General features: G+C 55.7%; 1 protein-coding gene across 2 annotated transcripts in view; it reads left to right on the forward strand.

Moving 5' to 3' along the window:
* The window catches only part of BMP1 (bone morphogenetic protein 1), a 42,194-nt gene extending 20,177 nt beyond the window's left edge, over window positions 1-22,017 (forward strand). The window contains exons 9-20 of one of the 2 annotated variants that reach the window (XM_028114387.2): window positions 1,264-1,366; window positions 3,952-4,068; window positions 4,301-4,446; window positions 4,545-4,740; window positions 8,251-8,376; window positions 9,123-9,283; window positions 9,663-9,843; window positions 13,911-14,036; window positions 17,128-17,255; window positions 17,740-17,953; window positions 19,593-19,843; window positions 21,857-22,017. In XM_028114387.2, the coding sequence (XP_027970188.1) occupies window positions 1,264-1,366; window positions 3,952-4,068; window positions 4,301-4,446; window positions 4,545-4,740; window positions 8,251-8,376; window positions 9,123-9,283; window positions 9,663-9,843; window positions 13,911-14,036; window positions 17,128-17,255; window positions 17,740-17,953; window positions 19,593-19,843; window positions 21,857-21,991 (1,884 nt within the window). In that variant the 3' untranslated portion in view covers window positions 21,992-22,017. Of the gene's footprint in view, window positions 1-1,263; window positions 1,367-3,951; window positions 4,069-4,300; window positions 4,447-4,544; window positions 4,741-8,250; window positions 8,377-9,122; window positions 9,284-9,662; window positions 9,844-13,206; window positions 13,733-13,910; window positions 14,037-17,127; window positions 17,256-17,739; window positions 17,954-19,592; window positions 19,844-21,856 lie in introns of those variants that run through there. The other variant, XM_028114390.2, reaches the window with a different exon arrangement.
* Window positions 22,018-27,700: the final 5,683 nt, after the last annotated feature.

A 27,700-nucleotide genomic window follows, 5' to 3' on the forward strand; every position in this document is an offset into this window, starting at 1 on the left:
TCCTTGTCCGTGTCAGGAAGTGACTGCGAGCCAGAGTTCTCCACTGAACCTCGACCATCGCAGCATTGACACGGGCTATGGACTGCAATCGCCGGTGCCGGCTTTGGGATCGTTTTCATTCTCGCCTCCACTCTGACTGCCTCTAACTCTGCAGGGTGCCGTGGGGGACACAGATCTCCTTATCCTCTTTGCCTCCAGCAGGAAAGCCAGCTAGATCTAACAGGTGGGCCCTCTGGGCCATCGTGTGTCCTCTGTACACACCTCTTAGGTCACAATGAACTGTTCCCTGGAGTCCTTGCTTGTTGGACTCTAAATACACAAGAGGCTTTGGGGTGCATTCTGGAAACGACTAAAGCAATTTCTCTCCTGGAAAGTGTGCTTCTCCACCTGTTAATATGCCCACCTGCTGGGGAGAGTTGGACCTTACCGAAGTATCAAACATCCCTCCGGTATTATGTGACCAGTTTGTGAGCTCATGCTCAGGAGGCACTTAGGGCAGCGCCTGTAGCCATGAGCTCCCATGTCAGGCTGAGGTGCTCTTTCCTCATGTTATGCTCGAGGCCACTGAGGTCAGAGAGCTTGGGTGATTCACCCAAGGACTCACATCGGGAAATGCAGAGGTGACATTCCAACTCAGGCCTGTGTGTGTGGAGTCTGAGTTTTTTCACTAAGTGAGCTTTTCAGGTGTGTATATCCTTCTGAATCCTAAGCCCCTTGACAGGGACAGACCCTAAACCCATTCACAGGAAGGAATCGGATCCGGTATTCCCCTCAGCTGCTAGCATGACCCCCCGCCTGGAATCGGCGTTCATAAATATGTCACCACGGGTGACTCAGCCCTTCTCTGCCTCTCCTCTCTGGACCCTTCATTCTCATTTCAGAGCCCTCGCTACCCACATGCCGCCCGGGCCCTTCCTCTCACTGAGACCTCATCCCTCTAAAGGTGCTGGATTCGTGTTACTTAAATCCACGGCGAGGAGAGCTGGGTTTAGCCAGAAGCAATGGCTCCTCACGAAGGGTATCAGTAAAATGAGACATTTTGTATAGATTCCATCAGGCCACATATGTTAAGTGAGAGCCAGGATGTCTGAGAAGAATGCTGGCCGTCACTGGCGGACAGCCGGGGAGAGGAGGGACGTTTCTGTGCCCAGAGCTCACTTTTGGAACCCCTTCACTATTCACGGAGGGGAAGGCAGGCTGCCACCATGGGCTGGCGAGGCGTGGGGGGCTGCGTCACGCTCCTCCTCTTCCCATGTCCCCTAGATCATTCTGAACTTCACGTCCATGGATCTGTATCGCAGCCGCCTGTGCTGGTACGACTACGTGGAGGTCCGGGACGGCTTCTGGAGGAAGGCGCCCCTCCGAGGTAACGGCACTAGCCCACCCCCCACCTCCTCTGCGGCTGAGCCCTTCGGGGTTTTAAATTGAACTCTGACTGACATACAATATCCTCTTAGTTTCAGGTGGACATCATAGTGATTGGATATTTTTATGCATCACTAAATGGTCCCCAGGATTAGGGACAGTTACCATCTGTCACCAGGCGACGTTATTACAATATTATTGATTATATGCTCTGTGCTGTATCTGACATCCCCCATGCCTCATTTATTTTATAACCGGAAGCTTGTATCGCTTCTCGGCCTTCTGGCTACGATCAAGTGTGTCGCTGGAACCTTGTATCTCTTAACCCTTTTACACCTGTTCCGTCTATCCTCCACCCCTCCCCTCGGACACCCATCAGTTCGTATCCATGAGTCTGCTTTGTTTGTTTGTTTGTTTTGTTTTTAGACTCCACGTAGAAATGAAATCATACGGTATTTGTCTTTATCTCATTTAGCACCATACCCTCTAGGGCCATCCATGTTGTCACAAAGGGCAAGATTTCATCCTTTTCTGTGCCGAGTAATATTCCACTGTATGGCTATCCCACACCTTAGTTATCTGTTCCTCTACTGCGTCCGTCTCTTGGCTGTTGTAAATAATGTTGCAATGAGCAGGAGGGTGCACATAGCTCTCCGAATTGATGTTTTCACGTTCTTCGGATAAATACCTGGAAGTGGGATTGCTGGATCATAGGGCAGCTCTATTTTTAATTTTGGGTGAAGCTCCATGCTGTTTTCCAGATTGACATTCCCACCAGCAGTGCACAGGGCTCCCTTAGCACCACGTCCTCAAACCGGTTCTCACTCGTCTTCTTGACACCAGACAATCCGACAGCTGTGAGGTGACATCTCATGGTAGTTTTGATTTGCATTTCCCTGATGATGAGTGATGTTGTGCCTCTTTTCATGTGCCAACTGGCCATCTCTACGGCTTCTTTGGAGAAAAGTCTATTCAGGTCCTCTGCCCATTTTTTATTGGGTTGTTTGGTTTTTTGATACTAACTTGTGTAAATTCTTTATCTATTTTGGATATTAAACCCTTATCTCATATATGATTTACAAATATCTTCTCCCATTCAGTAAATTGCTTTTTTGTTTTGTTGACAGTTTCCCTCACCTGACAGAATTGCACAGGCTAATTCCTTCTTAGAACTACTTAGATCACAGTCTCTTCTTCCTCCCCTGAAACTCAAAGCCTGGCCAAGGGTGATCTGGCCACCCTGGTGTGGGAGCCAAGAGTCCCGGTAGAATTAGTGCCTTCTAGCTCCATCTCTAGTCCCTTCCCTGATCTGGACCTCAGGGTCCTCGGTACAGGCTTCTGGGCCTCCCACAGAGGTGATGCTCAGTGTGTGGGTCGTGGGAGTCATACAAGTGACAGAGGGAGACAGACAGGCACAACTCCACAGCTCCAGGCTCTCTTCCTCATCTGGGCACTTTCAGAGGCTCCATTTTCTCCCTCTGCAAGATCTGGCTTAAGGGTAGCCTGGCACACCACGGAGGGCTCCCTTCTTGGCACAGTGGCCCCAACTTGTTTGCACAGGAGACTTTGTCCCTTGGTGGTGAGGGGAGTGGTGAGTAAGTGGGGGGTGAGTGGTCAGAAGTATGGGACAGAAGGTGCTTCAATGGCATAGATTTAGGACCAAGAGAGGCTTTTGCTTCAAGCCTGAGGAGCTGTGTGCATTCTCCTCCTCCAATCAGGACATACTCCTAGGAAGCCCAGGACCGCCCATTAACATTAGAACCTTTGTTCCACATCCTGGGCCTGAAGCAGGCTGACAAATCGTTGCTAACCATCTCTTTCTGATATTTGAATATTTCTTATTAGTCACCCAAAGCAGCTGTCTTTACAACACTTCCTCCTGCAGACGTGGTAGTGTGTCCAAGATTCCACTTTCTTTTTCATAACTTACATTCCTCGGTCAGCACCCTCTGACCCTTGCCAAAGGTTGGGAAATACCCAATCTTATTTGGAACACACAAGTCATCCCTCATTGATTCTTGACTACAAAGGATTCCACAAATGGCCAGCCTCATCTGCTGACACGGATTCTTGTCAGGGTTTATTTCAAAGGGGACACTTTCTGACCCAGTCCCTAGATTCTAGGATTTACTTGGGGTCCTCTGGCATCTCTTGCATTTGGTCAAATGAAAACATTTTGTAATGTACAAAGAAAGCTCTGTTCATTCTTGGTGATTACTTGTTTGCATGGAGATCAAATAAGAAAAATAATGATAAAAAAAAAAGTAATGATGGCAATATGCTCCTTTAAGAAAAAGTAAATAAAACATAGATACAGCTGGTTATTGTGAGGAGCCCCCTTTCCTCCCCGAACTCATATTCCATCCCTCAGGTGCACAGAGCCCTCTAGAAGTCTGGCTCTTCAGGGCCCCGCTAGATCTTGGACCAGACTCAGGCCACCTGCAGGGTCTTGGGATTTTGTGCCAAGTGCAGAGCAGGGCCAGAGCCCCTGAGCCCCCTGGAGCAGCAGGGCGGGCTTCCTGGTGCAGGGAGGGGAGAGCGCCCTGCTTCAGGCCTCACTGCCCTCTGTGCACACTGTCTGCACAGGCCGCTTCTGTGGGGGCAAAATACCCGAGCCTATTGTCTCCACCGACAGCCGCCTCTGGGTGGAGTTCCGCAGCAGCAGCAACTGGGTCGGAAAGGGCTTCTTTGCCGTCTATGAAGGTACTGTGGAAGCGTGACAGGGAGGAGTCAGCTATGGGGTCCCTGAGCATCCCAGAACTGCCTGCTCCTGGCACCGCAGGGGCGAGGTTGAGGGCCCATGAGGGAGGATGCAGAGATCCCGGTGGGATTGGCCAGGCCCGGGGGCACTAAGAAGCTGGGGGGGGGGCGTGGGAAGGTCTGGAGGAGGGGGAGAGGGGGGCCCTCTCACTGACCTCACGTTGTGTCCCCAAAGCCATCTGTGGGGGAGATGTGAAAAAGGACAATGGCCACATCCAGTCGCCCAATTACCCTGACGATTACCGGCCCAGCAAAGTCTGCATCTGGCGGATCCAGGTGTCCGAAGGCTTCCACGTGGGCCTCACCTTCCAGTCCTTCGAGGTAGGTCAGAGACCCTTCGGTCCCACCTCTTCGTGGGCTTCTGGTGTTGGGCCCTGGCAACCAGCGCTCCTCCAGCTGACCGAGCCCCCGACCCTCAGATCGAGCGCCACGACAGCTGTGCTTACGACTACCTGGAGGTGCGTGACGGGCACAGTGAGAGCAGCACCCTCATCGGACGCTACTGTGGCTACGAGAAGCCCGATGACATCAAGAGCACATCCAGCCGCCTCTGGCTCAAATTCGTCTCTGACGGATCCATTAACAAAGCCGGCTTTGCTGTCAACTTCTTCAAAGGTGCTCCTTCCCGTCCCCCACCCAGCCCACCCCCATGGCTAATCCATCCCCTTCATTCCTTTTTCTGTCTTTTAAAATTGCATTGTATTGTGGTCAGAACACTTAGCTTGAGATCCGTCCTCTGAAAGCATGTTAAGCGCACTGGACAGTAGGGCCGACCATAAGCACAGTGCTCGCTCAGCACATCTCTAGGGCTTGCTCATCTTGCTCGACCAACACTTTATGCCTATTGATCATTTCCCATTTGATCCCATTTCCCCCTCCCCTAACCCCTGGCAACATCATTCCACTCTATTTCTTTGAACTTGACTTCATTTATTTATTGGATTTGACTATTTTAGATAGCTCATGTAAGTGGAATCCCGCAGGACTTGTCTGTCTGTAACTGGCTTATTTTACTTAACGCAATGTCCTTAAGGGGCACCCAGGTGGCTCAGTTGGATAAGCGGCTCAGGTCATGATTTCAGGGTCCTGTGATCGAGCCCCGTGTTGGGCTCCATGCTCAGCAGGGAGTCTGCTTGAGATTCTCTCTCTCCCTCTCCTTCTGCCCATCCCCCCACTCATGCTCTCTCTCTCTCTCTCTCTCTCTCTCAAATAAATAATCTTAAAAAAAAAACATAATGCCCTTAAGATTCATCCATACTGCATATGGCAGAATTTCCTTCTTTTTTAAGGCTGAATAGTATTCCACTGTGTGTACAGAACACATTTTTTAAATTGAAAGATAATTGACACACAGTATCCTATTAGTTTCAAGAATACAACATAGTGATTGGACTGCATTCCCTACGCTGTATATTGCATCCCCATCTTATTTATTTTATAACTGGAAAATTGTACATCTTAGTCCCCTTCACCTCTCTTGTTCATCTCTCCCGCCCCTCCCCTCCCCTCCCCTCCCCTCCCCTCCCCTCCCCTCCCCTCCCCTCCCCTCCCCATCAGTTTGTTCTCTGTATCTATGAGTCTGTCTCTGTTTTGTTTCATTTGTTCATTTGTTTTTAGATTCCACATATAAGTGAAAGCATATGGCATTTGTCTTTCTCTGTCTAGCTTATTTCACTTAGTGTGAATTCACTTAGTTCATGGTGTCACCAATGGCAAGATTTCATTCTTTTCTATGGCTGAGTAATATTCCACTGTATGGCTCTCCCACATCTTCTTTATCCATTTATCTGTCGATGGACACTTCAGATGCTTCCATATCTTGGCTGTTATAAATAACGACGCAGTGAACATCGGGGTGTGTATATCTCTTCAAATTGGCATTTCATTTTCTTTGGATAAATACCCAAAAGTGGAATTGCTGGATCATATGGTAATTCTATTTTTAACGCCTTGAGGAATCTCCATACTGTTTTCCACAGTGGCGGCACCAATTTGCATTCCCACCCACAGTGCAGAAGGGTTCCCATTTCTCCACTCCTCCGCCAACACTTGTTATTCTTACCTTTCTGATACTATCCATTCTGACAGGCGTGAGGTGATATAGCTCAATGTGGTCTTGATTTGCATTTTTCCTGACGATGAGTGATGTTGGTCTGTTGGCCATCTGGATGTCTTCTTTGGAGAAATGTCTATTCAGATCTTCCTACCATTTTTAAATTAATAGTTGTTTTTTTAAAATATTGAGTTTTATGAGTTCTTTATATATTTTGGGTGTTAACTACTTATTGCATATAATATTAGTAAATATCTTCTCCCACTAAGTTGCCTTTTCATTTTATTGATGGTTTCTTTCACTGTGTGAAAGCTTTTGTTAGTTTGACGTTGTCCCATCTGTTTATTTTGCTTTTGTTGTCCTTACCTGAAGAGACAGATCCAAAAAAAATATCACTATGACCAATGTCAAAGAGCTTATTGCCTGTGTTTTCTTCTAGGAGTTTTATGGTTTCAGGTCTTATATTTAAGTCTTTAACCCATTTTTAGTTTCTTTCTGTGTATAGTGTTGATAAGTGGTCCAGTTGCATTCTTTGACATGCAGCTGTCCAGTCTGTTTATTAAAGAGACTGTCGGGGGGCCCCTGTGTGGCTCAGTCGGTTAGGCGTCTGCCTTCGGCTCAAGTCATGATCCCAGGGTCCTGGGATTGAGCCCTGCATCAGGTTCCCTGCTCAGAGGGGAACCTACTTCTCCCTCTACCTCTGCCTGCCGCTCCCCCTGCTTGTGCTCTCTCTCTGTGTCTTGCTCGCACTCTCAAATGAATAAATAAAATCTTTAAAAAGAGAGAGAGAGAGAGAGAGAGAGACTGTCTTTTCCCCATTGTATATTCTTGCCTCCTTTGTCATAGGATAATTGACCATATAATCACAGGGTTTTTCCTGGACTCTGTATTCTCTTCCATTGATCTATTTTTCTATTTTTGTGCCAGTACCATACTGTTTTGATTTATTTGTTTTTGATTACAGCTTTGTTGTGCAGTTTGGAATGTGGGAGCGTGCTACCTCCAGCTTTGTTCTTTCTCAGGATTGCTTTGGCTGTTCAGAATCTTTTGTGGTTCTGAACAGATTTCAGGATCACGTGTTATAGCTCTGTGAAAAATGGTATTTTGATCAGGATTGCATCAGATCTGTAGATTGCTTTGGGGCTATGGACGTTGTAACCGGATTAATTCTTCCCATCCTGCACCGGCTTTCCTTTACCCTCATCTGTTGGTGGACATTTAGGCTGTTTGTACATCTTGGCTATTTTGACATTGCTGCGGTGACTTCACACAGTCTTTATCCAGCCATTTGACACAGAGGCTCTAGGAGGGATGCACAGAACCTGGTGCCCTCCCTTGAATTTATGGCCTAAATGGGGAGAAAAGGTCAATTCCACTGAAAAACTGCATATCTCATTGAGTAAATGACAAACTTATATAAAAGTAGTTTGCACATGGTAGGTGCTCAACTCTGAATTGAAATAATAATTCAAGAGTTGCCTTAAAGTCCAGAAGTTTGTGTAGAAGAAGTGCCAATGAGGCTCAGAGGCAGGAAGTGCTGTAGAAGCTTGGGGAGGAAGCCAGACAGAGTGGGTGTTTTTTTTTTTTTTAAACTGGTGTCACGGTGAGCAGGTCATCTTCTGAATCTCATTTCCTCATCTGTAAAATGGGGATAGTAACAGTCCCTCCATCACAGGTCATGTCAGATTTAAGGAGAAAGGAGGAAATAGTACTTAGCCAGGAATGGCACACAAGAGGAACCAGTCCATGGTGGCGGCCACCAGCCCAGCCATTGTGGTCAGAAGAAGGCTCTGTGGGGGTCTGCCTGTCCCCTCTTTCAGATCATAACCTGTCCCTTTGGGGCTCTCAGGAGTAGGGTCCCCTGGGGACTGAGTGGGGGCTGGGTGGGGCAGGGAGGCCCACAGCCTCAGAGCTCTGAGGGGTCCACAGCCAACTGCTGGCCCCTGCATTGGGGCTGGAGGTGGTCACAGGAAGCCTGAGGGACCCTGGACCTGACTCGCAAGCAGAGGGCGGGAGGAGAGACCCAGGCCCTGGCCTGGCAGTCATTGACCCCCTTTCCTTCCAACTGGCAGAGGTGGATGAGTGCTCGCGGCCCAACCGCGGGGGCTGTGAGCAGCGGTGTCTCAACACATTGGGCAGCTATAAGTGTAGCTGTGACCCCGGGTACGAGCTAGCTCCGGACAAGCGCCGCTGTGAGGGTGAGTGCCCCCCCTCCCCGGGACCCAGGCCTCTAAGCCAAGATCTCTCCTGCTCTTGGACACTCCGCTCCCTGGAGTGGCTGGGACTCCCTAGCACATTTTTTACGACGGGGGGGGGGACGGGGGGGGACGAGGAAGACATTCTATCCCGCAGTCCCCCAGAACACACTTACCAAGTGTGACGCGCTCTGGGTTGGGTTTTTGGGTTTTTTTTTTTTTCATTTTTATTCGCTTAAAATGCTGATCTTGACCGACTGATGGAATTCGTCACCCTCCAGAAGGTCATGATCCCCAGTTTGGAAACCACTGTCCTCAGACACACACTGATTTTTTGGCCTCTCCCGACACCCGGCCCAAGGTGAAAGCTGGTGAAAGCACTCCCTGTCAGAGCCTCCAGTTCAGCCTGGTCTTGCCTGGTCGCTTCTCTCCCTGCCTCGCCCCGCTTCCAGTCCTCCCTGCGCACCGGCCCAGCCTTCCCTGAGCCCCTCACCCCCTTCCTCCCTCTCAGCAGATGTCCTGGTGGTTCTGTTGCAGAGAAAGTAGAAGTGTTCACACATACGACTCCTCAGTTCCTCATACTCTGAAGATACCCTCCCCCCACCCTGCCTGCTTCCCTCCCATTCCTGAGAGACGAGACACAAGGGAGTCCAAGATCCCCATCTCCCCAGTGCACTCAGGGCCTGTCTCTGGCCCGTACCTAGAGTGGGGGCTCCTGGTGGGTGATGGCACCTCTCTTGTCCCCCCAGCTGCCTGTGGTGGCTTCCTCACCAAGCTCAATGGCTCCATCACCAGCCCCGGCTGGCCCAAGGAGTACCCCCCGAACAAAAACTGCATCTGGCAATTGGTGGCCCCCACCCAGTACCGGATCTCCCTGCAGTTCGACTTCTTCGAGACCGAGGGCAATGACGTAAGTGCTCATTGGGCTGAGGAGACGCAGGAAGGTCTGAGGCGTGGGAGCCGGCTTCCTTCCCTATAAAAGAAATACCCAAAGAATGTAGAGGAGGAGAGACTGCTCCCAATTCCAGGAAGCAGGGGAGGGTTGGGGAGGAGGGCTTGAAGGCCAGGCAGCGCGCACGTGGCGATGTGGAGCGAGGCAAGACTTGGGGCTTGTGTGGAGAGCACAAGAGGATCTAATGGGGTTGACGTGGCACCTCTTTGAGTTATTAGAGTCTGTAAAGTGGGTGACTAAAGACAAAAGGACCCACACAACAGGGAGCCTTCCCAGGTAGGGGTGGTCAGGAGAGACTTCCTGGAGGAGGCAGGCCTGGAGCTGCCCTGCCCTTCAGGTGTGCAAGTATGACTTCGTGGAAGTACGCAGTGGGCTCACAGCCGACTCCAAGCTACATGGCAAGTTCTGTGGCTCCGAGAAGCCCGAGGTCATCACCTCCCAGTACAACAACATGCGTGTGGAGTTCAAGTCCGACAACACAGTCTCCAAGAAGGGCTTCAAGGCCCACTTCTTCTCAGGTAACCCAGACTCCCCAGCTCTGAGCCTGCCTCCCCTCCTCCCTGCCACTGGACCCCTGCACTTCCTAGCCCTCCCTGTTGCCAGGCCAGCAGGCTCTGTCCCCTCCTCCCCCCACCAGCCCTCCACCACCAGGCCAGCCCCTCCATTCCTGAACCCCATTACTCCCGAATCCTCTGGGCTATATGGGAGCCAGCCTGAGGATGGGCAGGACATAGACATGCAGAATCAAAAGGAGAGGGCTTTCCAGGTGTCAGGAGCCATTATGCCGAGGTCCCAGAGAGGGCAGGCCCTGGGAACAGGGAGTTCATCGCGGCCAGAGAATGCGGGGTACATGCAGAAGAGGAGGGTGTTTGCCTTGCACTGTGTGGGGCAGATGATCTGGCAGCGGCCACATCTCCGATCAGACCCTACACATGCCAAACGGGTTCATGCCGGGGCCTTCAGAAAAGATGAGGAGCCTCCCTCTCTTCAACACCAAAGCCTTCCCACTCAGCCTCAGCCTACAGGTGGGGCACTCAGATCCAACCAGCATACGTTTATTGAGAGCTGCCCCACATAAGGCTTGGGATCAAGTCCCTTTGATGGCCTCATCTTTGGGTGGCCTGAGAGGTAGCCAGCCCCTCTGAGCTAGGCCTCCAGGGGTCCCAGAGACCTTTTCCCTGCTTTAGTCATCCCTCTGTCCTTCATCCTGGGGTGAGGCTGGTGGTCTTTCGGAGGCAATTGGACCTGGGACATAGATAGTGTGGGGTGGGGACTCCATGAAATTGAGTGGGGGGGGGTGGGGGGAGGCAGAGGGAGTGGCTGGAGCGGCTGGTTTTCTGGGGGAGTGGCCCAGGGATCCTGATCCCCAGCAGGCCTGGTGGGCCAGGCATGGGGTGGCAGGAAGGCAGGAAGCCCATGGCCTAGTCCATGCTGCCTTCCTTCTCCCCTCCTTTGCCCAGGATCCTGCATCCTCGAGCCCCCTATGTTGTGGCCCTGCACCCCTGCCTGCCCCACCTGGATGCCATGCACTGCCCCTGTGCCCTGGTCCCTGCTTGGCACTGCCAGCCATCCTGCTCTGCTTACAGTCCCCCCCAAGCCCCTGCCCCCTACTGCTTGCTGAGACCCCTCCCCGTGCAACGCGAATCCTTTTCTTCCCTGTGCCCTCCTGGAAATCCTACAGGGTGCTCACCAGAGGGCTGAGGGGATGTAACACCTACTCGGGGGTGGGCTCGGTCCTGGGGAAACCATTACCTGCTTACTCTTGTCTCTTCCTGCCCTTCTGTTGCTCCAGTCTTGGAGGGGGGAGGGGGACCAACACCACATCCATCAGGCCTAGAGCCCAGGGCTCTCCACCCCTGGGTACTGCCCTGCCCTGGTATGACACTGGACCAACCACCCCTCAGCCCCGCACAGACACACACACACCTGCACACCTGCACATGCACACACATGCGATGCCCTGCGGCACAAGAAACCTGCAGTGGACCCTCACCGGTGGGCATCAAGGTTGAGCCCTCAGGGCATGGGGCATCTGACTCTGGCCCCCCAGGAGGGGGGCTCTTTGGACTTTTGGGACACCCAGCGAGGAGACCCTAAGCCAAGAAGGAGAAGAAAGAGCCTGAAGACCTTCAGTCTGACCCCAGCCACCTTCCGGGGCATTTGGCACTGGAGGGTGAGTGCCATCTCCTTGTCCGGGCCCGTGTCCACCCTCCCTGCTCCTGTCCCTCCTGCAGCCTGCTCCCCTGGTTCCGAGGTGAGGCTACCACTCCCGCCCCCACCCACGCCCGAGCCCCCCCCCCCGCCCCCCCCTGCTGCCTGGGACGCTGCAGCAGGCCTTCCTCAGGACTCACCTTTCTATCACTCGGCCATTCAGCCACCCACTTACCCACGCACTCATTCACGGGCAAGTATTTCTTTTACCCCTCCTATGTGCCAGGCACTGTACTAGGTGGTTAGGGTACAAGTATGAGGAAGGCGTGGAGATCAAAACATTTCTGGGAAATCTTTGCTCAGTTCTTGAGCTGGGACCCCTGAAACTCCCAGCATAGTCACAGGCATGTTCCTGGGCAAACCCCCAAGTCATAGGGTGCCCCTCACCCCTACCTTCCTGCAGGGCCCTCAGCCAGAGTCCCTTGTGAGGTTCTAACTGAGAAGGAGCCCTGGGAGGGACTTGGGGACTCCATCTCTTGGCCCTGAGTACCCACGGGGCCCAAGGGGTCTGGCCCATGTGAGAATGGAGTGGAGAAGCAGGGCTCCAGTTCTCAGCCCCTCTGCTGATGGAGAACAAGAACAGGGCTCCCTTTGTCGAGGACCCCACCTGGCCATTTGAATGGCAGAGGGCATCTTTCTACCTCGAGGTTTCCCTGTGGAATTCTGGGTGTCCATTCAGTCTATACGCCTTCCCTGAATACCTGCCTCTGTGCCGGGCACACAGTCCCCAAAGTGAGCACAGACAGACTGGAGAATATGTGGGTGTGACACACGCGTGCCCGGAACCACGTGTTCTCTGTGTGTCAGTGCGTGCGTGTGGGTGTGCTTGTGGGGGAGTGCGTGTGTGTGGGTTGACCCAAGCTTGAGCAGCCGCATGTGTGAGCACAATTGAGTCCACTGGTCTGCTGCAGAGCCTGTGGTCTCCGCATGTGTGTGTGTCTTCGTACCCACGTGTTGGCCCCTGAGCGCCTGCAGATGCACCTGTGCCTGTGTGTTGGGACCTGTGCACGCCTTCTCACACAGGTGTGGGAGTGAGGAGTGCGGTGGGTGGCTAGTGACGCGCGGGCACCGAGTAGCATCCTGTGCGTGGGTGTACGCGTCTCCGTGGGTCGGTGTCTCTGCTGCCGTGTTGGGAGCGCAGTACGTCCCTGCGGGGGATCCTGTGTCTGTGGGCATGTTGGTGTGAGTGTGCACAGCTAAACCCGCAGCAGCCGGAGTGGGAGCGCGGAGCTGTCAGCCAGGCCCACCCTTTCTGCGGGCTGCCCCCCTCTAGCGGAGATCTGTCTCTCTCCTTCCCCGTGTGCAGGCCTCGTGCCCATCTGCGGCCCCAGCCACTGGGGACCCAAACCACTTGATACTCTTGGATCTGTCCTTCACCAGCTCCACCTCTCACCTCCTCAACAACGGCTCCAAACCCCTCCAGGCCTTCTTCCTGCCACAGGCTTTCTCCCCATCTGTCCCCTGTCGCTGTGCCTCTTCCCACCTGCTGTTCCTCTTTGAGCTGGCTGCGCCGGACATGGCCGCCCCGCATGTGTCTCCCACTGCCTTCCCCGCACTGCCCTGTGACTCCGCCTCCGAGGCCCGGGCTGGTGTTCACTGCTCTCCCTCCCTGGCCCCTGCCCTCCACCCCCACCCCTTGGTCCCTTTTCTCCTTCTCTCTCTCGTTTCAGAAAAGAGGCCGGCTCTGCAGCCCCCTCGGGGACGCCCCCACCAGCTCAAATTCCGAGTGCAGAAAAGAAACCGGACCCCCCAGTGAGGCCTGCCAGGCCTCCCGGACCCTTTGTTACTCAGGAACCTCATCTTGGACGGAATGGGATGGGGGCTTCAGTGCCCGCCCACCCCCCACCTCCGCTCTGCCATTCCGGCCTGCCCTCCTCTGGCCGGACAGAACTGGTGCTCTCCTCTCCCCCTGTGCCCCCTCCCGTGGACAGGGGACCTTCCCCGCCCCCACCCCCTCCCATTTTGATGGTGTCTGTGACATTTCCTGTTGTGAAGTAAAAGAGGGACCCCTGCGTCCTGCTCCTTTCTCTTGCAGTCTGCTTGTCCGTGTGTCTGTTTTTCCACTTGTCCGTCTGTCCAGTAAGCAGGTAATGGTAGAGGGTGCCCACGTTGGTCAGCTCCAGCCCCCAGCCCTCCGTCCACCCCACTTCTACTTTCTCTCCCCACAGCTGGGCCGCTCGGCTGGCTCCGCTGGAGGCACCGCCCGGGAACCCACCACCACCACCACCACCACCACCACCACCACCACCACCACCACCATGGCCTGGGCCCCCCGGGGGGAGGAAGCCCAGCCAGCCTCCCGCTGCCCCTGGGGCGACCACCCGGCCCTCAGCCCCGCACAGACCCGGGCCCCGCCTTGTTTGCTCCCCTGCAGACAAGGACGAGTGCTCCAAGGATAACGGCGGCTGCCAGCAAGACTGCGTCAACACGTTCGGCAGCTACGAGTGCCAGTGTCGCAGCGGCTTCGTCCTCCACGACAACAAGCACGACTGCAAGGAAGGTGAGCACTACCAGGGTGGCCCACCCGGGGCCCCAGGGACTGGAGGCCGGGGCCCAGGAGGCGGGGGAGGGTGGGTGCCACCGCCATCTGGCTGCATGTAGACTCAAGGACGTGAGTGGCCTCTGAGGCCACCTTGTTCAGCCTCCCACCGGGTCCACAGACTCCCCCCCACTTCCCATCTCTCCCTGTGCCCATCAGGAGAGGAGGGGCTCACACCTGTCCCCGACCTCCATCTTGAGACTGATCTGGTGGTTGGTTCTTAAAACCTGTGTCCCGGTCCCTCTCTCCCTGACGAGAGTCCTCTGGCAGAGGCGAGATGGCACGGTGGTTCAGAGCACGGGCTGCCTGGCCTAGCCCTGCTGCTTGGCCGGCTGCATGCCCCCGATGGCCTCCGTTTGCTCCTGCGGGACACCCAGGTGGTCACAGGCCCACCTCATCAGGGCATGGGGCTCCCAGCAAGCACAGTCGTGTATGTCAACCGTACGGGTCACACTTCTGACCCCCGGGGACACTCAGAACAGGGTGACTACCTCCCCGACACTCAAGCCCTGCAGAGCTTTGGAAACAGCTCTCATACCATCACCGATATCATCCGATACCTCTGTGGACGTGATACAACACTGGCCTTCCAGGTCATTAATTCTATAGTGTTCCCAGCCTGCTGAGGACACACTATCCCAGCAGCACAACATCAACTTGGCTCTGCCACTGAATGTCTGTGTGATTTTGGCCGAGTCACTTCACCACCCTGAGCTTCAGGTTCCTCACCCATGAGATGATAAACCATGGGACCTACCTTGCTGCATGCTAAGTTTTATAGAACTCACTTGAGCACTTAGCACAGTGCCTGGCAAATGCCTCTTCTCACTGTTATTAGGTGGACAACCAAGGGACCAACAAATAAACTTCTGGCTAAAATAAACAGAATTGAAGCACTCAACAGTGACCCAACAGATGCTCAAGAGCTTCCAACCCCATCAGTGCAGGCTCCCAAATATGGAGTTGCTGCCTCACAGGGCCTCCACGTCTTTTAGCTGGAGGGGACCTTATTTTGAGGTTGTCCAAAGTGCACTCTCTCTCTCTCTCTCTCTGTACTGTGTGAAAAAGAGTACATCAACACCAACAGGGTGAGCCGGGTTTACACTTTTGGGCGGACAGCCTGTACATTGCGCAGAGTCACTTTAGAAGCCCTCAGGTGCCCTACTCACACGCTAGGCGAGTTACGAGTCAGTATTTCCTGAATCCCTACAGAGGGTACGGTGCGGTGCAGAGTTCAGCAGGGGGCTCAAGAGGGGGGTCCCTCTGCCCCCAAGGAGGTTGCAAGTCTAGCTGGGGGAGAAGTGGGTGTGCACACAGAAGTTGGAGGGAAGGCCTGTGTAGAGATGGGGGCGTGTGCACACAGAAGTTGGAGGGAAGGCCAGTGTAGAGATGGGGGCGTGTGCACACAGAAGTTGGAGGGAAGGCCTGTGTAGAGATGGGGGCGTGTGCACACAGAAGTTGGAGGGAAGGCCAGTGTAGAGATGGGGGACGGCAGTAAGTGTGGCGGTGGGGAACCACAGAAGGATGACAGACACAGCCCACAGGTCCAACGGGGGGAGCCAGGGGCTCCACGTGCCTCCACCAACCAGAGCCTCTTCGAGGCCCGCCCCCTGCTCTCAGGGCCTCGTGGCTGTGGGTTCGTCCTGTGAGCCACTGACCATAGGCAGCCACCCGTCCCTTTCTCCTCCCCAGCCTGCAGTGCACCGGCTGCCCGTTTTCCCTGGAGGCACCTGTCAGATCGGATGATAATAAATAATGAGCATCAGCTCTTAAATTTGTTTGGGAGGCCACACTTTCAGAGGCAGATGGCAGATTGCAATGGATCGAGGAGCCTTAAGTAGTGAGAATGGAGTGACAGCAAGTTTTCTTGATGGTCAACTGAGAAGAAAATGAGAGAGGGACGGGCAGCCGCCGGAGGGGAACGTAGGGCCATGGGAGAACTATTTTAGGATGGGGCAAAGCTTAGGAAGGCCCACAGGCTGGCAGAGCTGGCACAGGGAGTGAGGGTGGATGTGAGGTACAAAGGTCCCCAGGTGGTGGGTGGTAGTGAGCTCCAGCTCACAGAAGGAGAGGCACCTTCTTAGAGACAAGGAAAGGGGGAGGTGAGTTTGCAGGTAGGGGCCAGGAAGTTGAAGTTGTTCCTATCTGAGGCCCTGATTTTCTCAAGGAGGCAGGAGGTGAGCTGGTCTTCTGGGTAGGAGGGGCTGGGAGTTGAGAGGGCTGAGGGTTTGGAGCCAGTTGAGGAGTTGAGAGGTGGAGCTGGTGAGGGACAGATCCAAGAGTATCAAGTGGTTGGGGTCTCCAGTGGTTGGGGTCACAGATGGGGTTCTCCAAGATGGCGTAGTTAAGGACAGTGTGTTGAGTGGCAGGGGTGATCGGCTGCGTGGTCCAGCCAGATAGGGAAGTTAAGTCAACGAAGGAGGAAATATTGGGAGAAACCAGAAGGATTGAGGCCATGGAGGGCTCTCTAAGGCTGAAGAAGCAGTGAACGGACAGTGAGGGCCTGAGCACCCTGGAAGAACAAGAGGTGGTCAGAGAGAGGTGATATTTGTAGCATGAGGAAATGGTGGGTAATGGCAAGGCCCGGTAAGGTCATAAGCAAGCCCACCTCGAGGGGAAGAAGATAAAGCACCAGTAGAGCTGAGATCAGGGACAGGATGGCAGCGGGAGGGGGTAGAGAACTGAGTCAGGTGCCAAAGTCTTCTGTGAACGTGGAAGTGTGGCAGGAGACCAAAGGATGACAGCATCGTGGAGGGCAGAGGGGGTGTGGCCAGATGGCCTCAGAGATGCAGGGATCTGCACAGGGGCAGCTGTGAGGGTGGCTTCCATGGATGCTACCAGGCAGGGCCCCGCATGGAAGCCTGCAGCTAGATTTCCCCGCCTGTGGGTAACGGAACAGAAAAGAAGTCATGTAAGCCTTCCATCCGTTGGCAGGTGAGGGACAGGAGAAAGAAGCAAGGAGGGCAGGAGGGAAGGGCTTTGTTCCTTTCCTCACAGGGGGCACTGGAGCCCCGGGGTCCTTGCTGATCTCCTTCCCCTCACTTCCCCACAGCCGGCTGTGACCACAAGGTGACATCCACTAGTGGCACCATCACCAGCCCCAACTGGCCTGACAAATATCCCAGCAAGAAGGAGTGCACCTGGGCTATCTCCAGCACCCCCGGCCACCGGGTCAAGCTGGTAAGGCGCCCACACCCCAGCCCGCATGGGCGCCCCTGTTCCTGCGTGCCATCCGGCCGCTGCCTATTTCCTATCGGCTCCAAAGCCCTGGGTGACTCAGAGCGATGCAGACTGCAGGCTGTTGGCCTGGCTGAGCCCGCAGGGCTGTCACCCCTCTGAGGATCCTAGTGAGCCCCCCATCTGGTTTGGACGGAGGCCCTGCCTGCCATTGCCCCCCGCCCCAGGCCCTCCCTCCTTGCTTCCAGCCGTGCCACCAGCAGTGACCACTTCCCTGGGTCTCCAGGAGCTGGGGTCCGGAGGCCTAGATCTGGGGCCACCTGCGGCCTGCCCCAGGCCCTCCCTCCTTGCTTCTAGCCATGCCACCAGCAGTGACCACTTCCCTGGGTCTCCAGGAGCTGGGGTCCAGAGGCCTAGGTCTGGGGCCACCTGCTGCCCGCCCCCCCAGCCACATTCTGAGTTTGCTGTTCTCCCTTGTGCCCTCCAGACCTTCGTGGAGATGGACATCGAGTCCCAGCCCGAGTGTGCCTATGACCATCTGGAAGTGTACGACGGGCGTGACGCCAAGGCCCCTGTCCTGGGCCGCTTCTGTGGGAGCAAGAAGCCGGAGCCTGTCCTGGCCACGGGCAGCCGCATGTTCCTGCGCTTCTACTCGGACAATTCCGTCCAGAGGAAGGGCTTCCAGGCATCCCACTCCACAGGTGAGGCCGCCTCTGGCCAAGGCGCTAGGCAGCCAGTGCCCTCATGCTGTCTTGTTCTGCAGGCATCTGCTGGTCCTGGTCCCAAAGGCAGGACCAGGCTCAGGAGGCTCACGGGGAGGGTGACGAGGAGCATGTGAAGGCACAGCTAGACCAAGCCTGTGGCCTGGGTGGAGAGAGACTGTGTTCCAAGGGCCGAGCAGGGGAGCAGAGAGGGAGCACTAAAAGAAGAGTGGGGGAGATCCTGATTAGGGGCTGTGAAGTTGGAAAACAGAGGGCAGTGACGACAGTGGGTGGGGGAAGCCAGGGATGGGGAGGAAAGCCCCAGAGTCCGCAGCCGTAGGACGCCTGACCATGCAGCAGCCCACCCACATTCCAACCCCCAAAAGTCACTCGTTCATTCATTCTACAGATATTTATTAACACATAACATGTTTGAGGCAGTGTTGTAAGTGCCCGTCCCAAAAATGAAGCAAACATTTCGGCCCTGGAGGGAATCAGGAATTAGGGAATTAGTGATCCCTTGTCCATTTATTCAGCAACCCTTTGCTGAGCTGTGGCCCCATGTGAGCCTCGGAGGGGCACATGGTGATGAATCAGGCAGGAGCCCTTCCCCCACCCGCAGCCCGGGAACTCCCAGGCCAGAGGTGAGCTGGGCCATGCACAGATAACGAGAACAGGAGGCAAAACATGATAAGCTCTAGCTTTGAATGGGACTTGGTGGGGTCATTCCAGCCGGGGGAGGAGCCCAGGCCCAGCCACAGCCCCAGGATAACTTGGGGTGTATACAAGTGACCGCAGGTCATTTCGTTTGGCCTGAATAACGAGTGTGTGAGGAGAGCCATGAAGTGGAAACAAAGCAGCAGCAGAGATAGGCTGGAGCCCAGGCTGGGAAGGGTGTCAGATGGGGTCTTCACAGGCTCCTTGTGGGCCTTGAGCCCCCTGTTGGGGCATCCCCAGGACTGATGGGTCCACAGCCTCCCCTCCTCCCTTGCAACTCAGTTCCCGCCCCGGGTCCCGTCCCACCCCCTTGCCACCCCTCCAGGGAAGCATAAGCACCGGGCATCCTAGGGGCCGGAGGGCTTCCCGAGGAGGATGGGCTCCGCTGGCCCTGCCCTGCGTGCTCTCATCTGCCCCTCCCAGCAGAGGGTCACAGACTGGGGGCCCAGAACTCTCTCTGGCCCTCAGACCTGCTCTGTTTGGCCCACACTGTGTTTTTTAAAAATGTGAGCCAACATTTAAAAATCAAGAGTTTTCACAGAAAATCCAGATGTAGTTCTTCTCTCCGAAGAATGGAAGCTCTGGCAACGCAGGGCCCACATTCTTCCAGGGCAGCCGTCAGAAGGAGCAAATTAGCAATGTCCTCTTTTGACAAGCGTGCCCTCCCCCCCCCCCACCGCTGGTGCCTCTGCTCAGAGCTGCCTAACAGCCCCGTGTGTCCCTGGGCCTCTGTGGGCATCGGTCCAGAGGCGGAGCAGCAGAGCACCTGTCGTGGGCCGCACGTCCTGGGCCGGGTGCACACCCGCCCCCCACTAGCCGCGTGGCCCCCCATCCAGCCGCGAGGGTTGGGCGTGGTGAGGTGCAGCGCCTGGCCCTCGGCCGCGCTCAGGGAGCGCTGGCTCATCTTGTTGTCCTCCCACAGAGTGTGGAGGCCAGGTGCGGGCAGAGGTGAAGACAAAGGATCTTTACTCCCACGCCCAGTTTGGCGACAACAACTACCCCGGGGGCGTGGACTGTGAGTGGGTCATCGTGGCAGAGGAAGGCTACGGCGTGGAGCTGGTGTTCCAGACCTTCGAGGTGGAGGAGGAGGCAGACTGTGGCTACGACTACATGGAGCTCTTCGATGGCTATGACAGCACAGCCCCCAGGCTGGGGCGCTACTGCGGCTCAGGGGTGAGACCCTGCCCCCCCAGTCCAGCACCCATGCGGCCTAGGCAGGTGTGGGGTGCCGGTATGGGTGGTAGCCCAGGCCCGGTCCTTTGCAGGAGCCAAGAGAGCCTGCCTGGTGGGTGGCTGCTCATGGAGGCCTGCCCTGGCCTGGGCCATCCCCACCCAGGAAATTCAGTCCTTTTTTGGCCAACACTGTGGTTTCTGCAGCCTCTGGGACAGGCCCTGCCCTGACCCAAGCCTGCTCAGCACTAGTTTGGTTGGACCTACAGGGTGGCCTGCATCTGGGGAGGGGGATGGAATTCCCTCTGCCCCCCGCCCCATCCCTTGTTCCAGTCCCAAGGCAGCTTACCAGGGCCCAGTATCAGGGGCAGAGGCTGGGGCAAAAGCCAGGAACCTGGAGCCGAACTGTGCTAAGCAGTCATTCTGGCTGAGCCATAAAGACACCCTCCTCTCTTCCACTGCCAGGTGCCCTTCTTGGCGGGAGGCCAGTTGGTCCCAAAGCCCTTGGTGCTACTGTCTAAGCAGATGCGGGACACTGCTTCTTGGTCCATAAAAATGGCACTTTCAGAGGCAGTGGGCAAAAGTTTGCTCCATGGGATTTTAACCGAGGTCACGGGAAAACCACAAAGGTGGATTTATTTTCCTCTCAGTCAGAGCTTGTGGCTTCTTTTGTTTTTTTTTTTCTTTTGTTTTTGTGAATATTTTCCCCCTTCAGAGAACATCGTCTTCCCCTCTCCATTACACACGAGTGCGCACACACACACACCATTACACACAGGTGCACACACATATACCATTACACACGGGCACATGCACACCACACACACACACCATTACACACGGGCACATGCACACACCACACACACACACACACACACACACACACGCCCTCCCTCTGTCCCCTCCCTGGTCCCTCACCTGTCTCATGGCCATGCTCCAGGGCAGCCTGGGCACCCTAGGAAGGGTTAAACTTCCCAGAGCTGCAGCATCCACTGGACCCACCATTAGTCTACTGAATATGCCCTTAGGGCAGAGCTTCAGCCTCTGTAGGACTGGGACAGGGTGGAGAGGTAGGGAGGTGGGGCGGGAGCGGAGCACACGGGCCCCTCGCCTGCCTGGCTCACCACTCTGGAATCCCCTGGCTGCCAAGCCAGCACCCCCTCTCCACTTTGCACATTGTTAACTCCCTTGATCTGGCACATTCCAGTGAGCCACACATCAAATCCAGTGTCCCCAGGTGGCTTCTTCCAGAGACTTCCACCGGGCTGGAGCCAACGGGAGGGGACCTGGGGAAGGAACCCAATCCCGTCAGGGCTTCCTGGCAAGGTTGCTGGAAATGTCCGCAAGGTTCTCGGAAATGATGCTTTCTATGCCCTGAGAGCCAGGGCATCTGTGTGCTGATGCTCTGCGGGTAGCTCTCACTCGGAGGGCCTGCAGGCAGAGGTGAGGAGGGGCTCGCAGGAGCCTAGGAAAGGGCATCACCTGAAGCTGACCACGGCCAGAACCGGGGGAGGACAGGAGGGGCATGGGCACATCTGTGCCCGGGGGACCCAGCTGTCCTGGCTTCCCCAGAAGACAGCTGAGACGGTGAGAAGGCAGCCTCTCAGAGAACCCACTCCCTTTGTAAAATCCTTTCACAACCATCCTCTCGTTTGCCGCCCCCACCGGCCCTTCTAGGCTTGGAGAGCAGGGAGTATTTCTCCCATTTGCCCTCGAGGGAAGCGAGGCCCAGAGGGGAGCAGTGCCTTGCTAAGACTTCCCAACTAGCTAGTTAATAGCAGTGCTGGGTTTAGAATGAAGTGTGACTCTGAACTTAGGACAAGCTCTTCTATCCCCTGCTTTCTTCCCTCCTCCAGGCACCCCCTTAAACTCCCACTGGCAATAGTCTTCCTCCTGCTTCAAGGGGCTGGGGGAATCTGGTGAATGTCTGGGAGCCGCCCGGCTTCCTTAGAGCAGGGGATCCTGGGGAGGAACAACAGCAGCCTCAGCCTCATGCCCATTCCTTTCTTCTGTCAGCCTCCTGAGGAGGTGTACTCGGCGGGAGATTCTGTCCTGGTGAAATTCCACTCAGATGACACCATCACCAAAAAAGGCTTTCACCTGCGGTACACCAGCACCAAGTTCCAGGACACACTGCACAGCAGAAAATGACCCCTGCCCTCATGGGGGGGGGGGGGGTTGGGGACGGGAGGCCTGCTGCCCTCAGTCACCTGGACTGCACAGTGGGAGGTGGGCAGGAGGTGGGCACCCTGTCCCTGAGGCGCCGGGACCTGCAGGCCGACGGTCCAGGCGAGGCTGTCCTCAGGAGGCAAGGGGAACTGGACTCTTTCACGATCCCTTCTTCCTTGCCCCCACCAGAGCAAGGGGGCCGGGGCCGGGAGCCAGAGCCTTCACTGAGACACTTGAAGTAGCCATTCCTCTCTGGGGGCCTGGCCTGGTGGGGAGAGCGTCTGTCAGCAGACCTGCCCATCTTCCCTGCCCTCTCTACGCGCTGTATTATGTATAGCTGGTGGCATATCTTCATTGTAATGTACATTTCCCACCCCTTCTCCAACCTCGATTTGGTTTTTTTAAGCCCCCACTTCCCCACTTCCTGGGGCCGGAGTTTCCATATGAGTCCCATAGGAGCCACAGTGGGGAGATGCAGGGGAGGGGGTGGGGGAACGAGACAGGGCTTCTCTCAGGCCCAGCGGCTGGTCAGCCACACCAGGGCACCCCAGCCAATAAACAGAAAGTGTTACAGCGAGTATCTTGTGCCAGATGCTGTCTGGGACATGAGGGGGTGTGGGGGGTGGGCATCTCATTCCAGATGTGCAGGCTTGCTGTGTCTGGGACCGGCCCACAGCTGGGACACCGGGCCTTGCTGGCTGCCCTTCCATCCCTCGATTCCAGGACCCCTGAGGGTGTGATTTCACACTCGGGCACACACAAACACAGCCGCCTTGCGCACTTCAGCCTGTAGGCATACAGTGTACACGCAGTGCTCATAGCCCTCCCACACGTGAGGAGTGGAACATTCTGTAAAGAGGCTGTTTGGGGGCGGGGAGGGGGAGGTATGTAAAAGGGGCTAGGCATGTTGTCTGTCCAGCTGGTGTCCACCTGGGTTTTCTGTCTCTGTCTAGAGAAAGGGGTGGGTGGGCTGGAGTGTGTCCCCGGGGAGCCCACCAGAAGCCAGAAAACTGGCATCAGCCTGAACAGATCCATGAACTGGCCCTGAAACTCTGCCTTCCTGAAGGTCAAACACTGAGTGCTGGCCCCCTGCGGGTCCTTCTCTTCCCATGCAGACAAGAGCCAGACACTCAGCAGCCACTGAGCAAACATTCCAGCTCTGGCCCCCTCTCCCAAGGCTGTGTCTCGGCGGGCCTCCTCCTTCCTGCCGTGGCCTTCTCCCTCCCCAGCCAGCAGTGAGGCCCAGACCTGATTTCCAGAGGCCAGGAGGAGAGAAGTCACATCCCTGCTCCCTCCATTCAGACGAGCCTCTCTCTCCCCTTTCTCTTCATGGATCTCAAGGGGCAAGAAAGCAGAGAGAGGACCTGGGTTCTTCGGCCTGGGCTGGCCACTCCCCTATTTCAGAGAGGGCCAGGCATCCTGCTCCCAGCCCTGGGGCTCCCTGAGATCCTTCAGTGGGTCTGTAGGTCTTTTACTGGCCTCAAGCCTCTCCCTATTGCAGAGGCCCGTGTTGGGCCAGATGCTCTCTGGACTGTGGGAGGGGACCTACCCCCAGGCAGCAGCATGGCATGGTGCACCCCAGACGGGCCCTTTAAGCAGAATGCAGTAGTAGAAACCAGACACATTGCTGGCATCCGATGTGTAGGCAGGACCCTTTCCTTCCAGGAAGCCGGCCTGCTCCCACTGTCAGGCTGCGGCTCTCTCGTCCAGTCCTGACGGCAGATGAGCCCGGGAGGTCCTGCAAGGGAGGGGGTGATGGGCTGAAGGGTTACCGCCTATTGTTCCAGTGAGGTCACAGGCTGTGATGTCACAGCCACCGCTCCCTGCCCCCACCTCCTCTGACCTCAGTGCTCCGGACAGCCTGGAGGCCCTGAGCGGGATGGAAAGGCCCCCAGATCGTTGGAGCTGCCTGGGCATCTCACCCGGACACTTGGCCAATCGACCTGGCATCAGCTCCTCCACAGCAGAATTTGTAGTCAGTGGTCACAGCTCTCTCACCAGCCCTCCACGTTCTGAAGCTCAGAGGCCCATACTCCCAGTTCATGAGCCATATGTCCAGAAGGAGCCAGGATCCTAACCCCATCCAGACTTAAGGGTTCCAGCCCACAGAGAGTAGCTGGTCCTCCACTCTGTGAACAGCAATGCCACAGCCAGAGGCAGCTCATGCGGCCACCCCAGGCCCCTGTCCCAAGACTCCATCACCACCGTAGACTCAGACCCCTCTAATGACGCAGGGACCGTGCTGGTGCGCCTTCCCTGTCGGCTCTGGGCCCATCTTCAGAGGCTGCCTCTGGGTGGTGGAGGCTGCTCAGGAGCTGGGTGCAGGCCACTGATACATACATATTCCAGAACTTAATCAATGCATGTGCTCTCAGAACCCCACCCACCCTCACCTTCGGGCTGCTTCAGGTTTCTAGATTAGACCAGCTCCAGGGCAGCGCTGCCCAGCAGCTCAGCTGACTCCATGTCAGAGGAAGGTACCCTTGCTCCTACAACTGTCTGCAAGTCCCTGAGGGCCCTCTTGGTCCTGAGGGCATGGCCAGGAATAGAAAAGCCGGGATGGACCTGCCCCTGACTGTGCTCCCAGCTCGAGCGAGATTAGCGCACACCCTGGAGCTTCAGATTCCTGCCTCTGGGAGCACCTTTGTAGCCCGCAGAGGCGGGGACAACAGCATCAGCCTGGCAGTCAGGAGACGTGGCTCTGCCATCCTTTGTCCAGTGGTGCTGGCCAGCTGCCTCCTCCCTGGGCCTCTGCTCCCCAAGCCTCTCCCCTGTCCTCGGCAACCCTTCCTGCCACAGCTGAGGTGGACAAGAAAACCCAGCGTCTAGTCTCCAAGCAGCCAGAGGGCGGGGTTCCTCACCAGCAGGGGGGTGGGGGATCTTCTAGGGCCAAGTGTGGCTCCACTATAGTAGGAGGAAAGTCACATGCCCTGCACCACCACTTTCCTCCTTCTCTTTCCCCCTTTTCCCTTCCCCTTCCCCTCCCCCTCCCCCATCTGCTTCTGTGTCATGAAAAGTTCAAAAGCTTGCATGCAAACATAGCCGGTTTCAAACACAAGCTCTACCATCTGGTGGCTGTGAGCCCCTGGGTGAGTCATTTAACATCTCTGAGCCTCAGTTTCTTCATCTAGACGGGGGAATGACAACACATTCAGGGTTGCAAGGAAGCAATGAGATACCCTTTGAGGAGATCCTGATACAGTGCCTGCAAATAGGAGGCTCTCCATAAATGGGCCTTCTTTTCCTTTCCTTTGCCAGACAGTTTTCCAGTTCCTGGACTACTCTCTTTCTATGCAAAAAGGAAACTTCTGGGTACACTAGTTTCCAGTTGAGCATTATTTGCTGAGCGCAGAAGGATTCCTGCCAGAGAAGGCCATGCTTAGCCCACAGCAAGGCGGGGCTTGTGGGGCAGCAGGAGACATTTCTGGCTAGCTGGTAGCCTTTCTGGGCACCTCCCAAGTCACACCCTGTGCTTGACTGTCCCTATACACAGGGCTGATTCTAGAATCCGTGAAAAGATTTGCTGCTCCAGTTTGCAAAAATAGTAGTGTCTGACTTGGGGAGTGGGGAGAGGGCAGCCAGATGTTTTCTCCGGAGAGCCACGAGGCCCCCCAACTCAGCCTCCTACTGACCAGCCTGCTTCTCCTGCTCCAGCCTCCTCCCAGTCCCACACCCTCCCCTCCCCCATCTCAGGAACATCTGGTTCCAATCTCCTCCAGATGCTGTGGCCAAGCTGTTTTATGGCCAATCACCTCAGCTCAGCTTCCTGAAGGCCTCCCTCCATCTGGGGGAATGGTCCCTCCTCATCCCTTTCCTTGGGACCCCAGCCACCTTCTTTCCTAACATGGAGAAGAGACACATACCAAAACCATACAAAACTGTGAGGGTCCTCAGAGCTGGCTCCTCCCCACCCACTACTCTGGGGAGACTGTCATCCATCCAAGATGAAAAGAAAGATGCTGGCCCAGTAGGGAAGGAATGGGCAGAGCAGAGAGACAGAGACAGACAGTTGGGGGCTTGAGGGCACGTAGCCGCGTGTATGTGTTGGGTGTGTCTGTGTATTGGTGCCCGCACGGCAGAACACCCCGCTTGTAACCTGGAGGCACCCCTTGGTGGCCACTGCCTCATTTTTTCTCCCTGACTGCATTGGAGCAGGGCTAACTCGGGGCCCCTCAGCTGGATGGTGGCAGCTACAGTCCTGGGTTGTCCCTCACTTTGTGGCTCTCTGTGGCAGCCATGTGTGTCTTCTAAATCCAGTCTAGGGAGGTGGGGTGTGTGTGTGTGTGTGTGTGTGTGTGTGTGTGTGTGCGCGCGCGCGCGCACTCGCACATAGACCTCTCTCCCTCCACCAGGTCAGATTAGAGGGACAGGGGCCAGAAAGGACCTCAGGGCAGATTCCAGCCAGTGCCCTGACCCAGCTCTGACAAGCGCCTCCAGCAACCGGAGAGCAGAGCAGAGCGGCCATCTGGAGAGAGCAATGAGAAGCAGGCTCTCTGGGGAAACCTGCGTGTGGCTCCTCCCCAACCTCCCCTCAGTACGCTGCCTTCATCCCCCACTAAAGAGGACACTGGGAGCCAATCTTTCCCTAAGAAACTCAGAGGGTTCACAAAAGGAAGACTGAAGCCTGCACCTCTGAAGAATTCTGAAAACCCCTCTGGCGTGGGGTGGGGGTCTCCTGACCAGAGGAGGGAAGGATGGGCCCTGAAGATCATTCCCCGTCTGTGGAATTCTGGACACCCAGTGCTGCCCACTACTCCTTTAAAAGAAGGCTCCTTGGCATTTGTGACTCCACAGCCCCCCCTGGTGTTATTCAGGATCAAGGTGCAGCCTTGGTCAGCCAGGAGAGATGTAGAGGGGAGACCCTTGAGAGGGCCAAGTGCTGAGACCAGCCTGCCCATGTCTTACCGTTCGGGCGGCTCCTGGCAGACACTAGGGGAGACAGGACAGTGGAATGGGAAGATTCCAGCTTCTGAATCCAATCCAGGCACTGTTGCCTACCAGCTGTAAGACATGTGCAAGCCTTTTATTTAACTTTTTTGTGCCTCAATTTCTTCATCTGTTAAATAGGAATACTATGGCGGAGGGCCATTGTGAAGACTACATAAGCTGATGTGTGTGAAAGCACCTAGCCAAATGCCTGGCCCATAGTAGGCCCTCAGGAAGCGGTCGTTTGCCCTTCAGCTTTCCCCTAGCCCAAGGAGGCTGTGCCCCAAGCTCTGGATGACACATGTTCATTTGGTCCTGAGCCAGGCAGTGTCAGTGAGGTGACTCTAATTTTTCTGGAACTTTTCTACTCCAGCAGATCATTTTAATAAGTCCATAATAATAGACGCAGAGGTGACTCAGATCTGCAAATGAGGAGCCCTGCTGGGGAGGGGAGAGTTGGGCTCTGGGCGAGGGAAATTTAGGAGTATCTGGGTCTGACGCAGTGGCAGGCTGTCGCATTGGGAAGGGCTCCAAACAGGGGACCTTGCTAAGGTCTTCAGATTGCCACAGGTTCCCCTCTCATAAGGCCTCAGTTTCCCCTTCCGCAAAGTGCAGGGTAGCACCAAAAGACCTCCAAAGTCCCTTCTAAGCTAGAGATACGGCTCCGCTTTCTGAGCCCTGCCTCCCACAGCAAGATTTGGAGCACCCTTGGAGACAGTTCCAGATGTCTTGTCCTGGGGGACATCCCCAGTTGAGTTCCTCTGT

This window comes from Eumetopias jubatus, unplaced genomic scaffold (genome assembly GCF_037043125.1).
Source record: "Eumetopias jubatus isolate StellerSeaLion01/CBP00866 unplaced genomic scaffold, mEumJub1_p1.0 scaffold_2, whole genome shotgun sequence".
In the NCBI taxonomy this organism is placed as follows: Eukaryota; Metazoa; Chordata; class Mammalia; order Carnivora; family Otariidae; genus Eumetopias; species Eumetopias jubatus.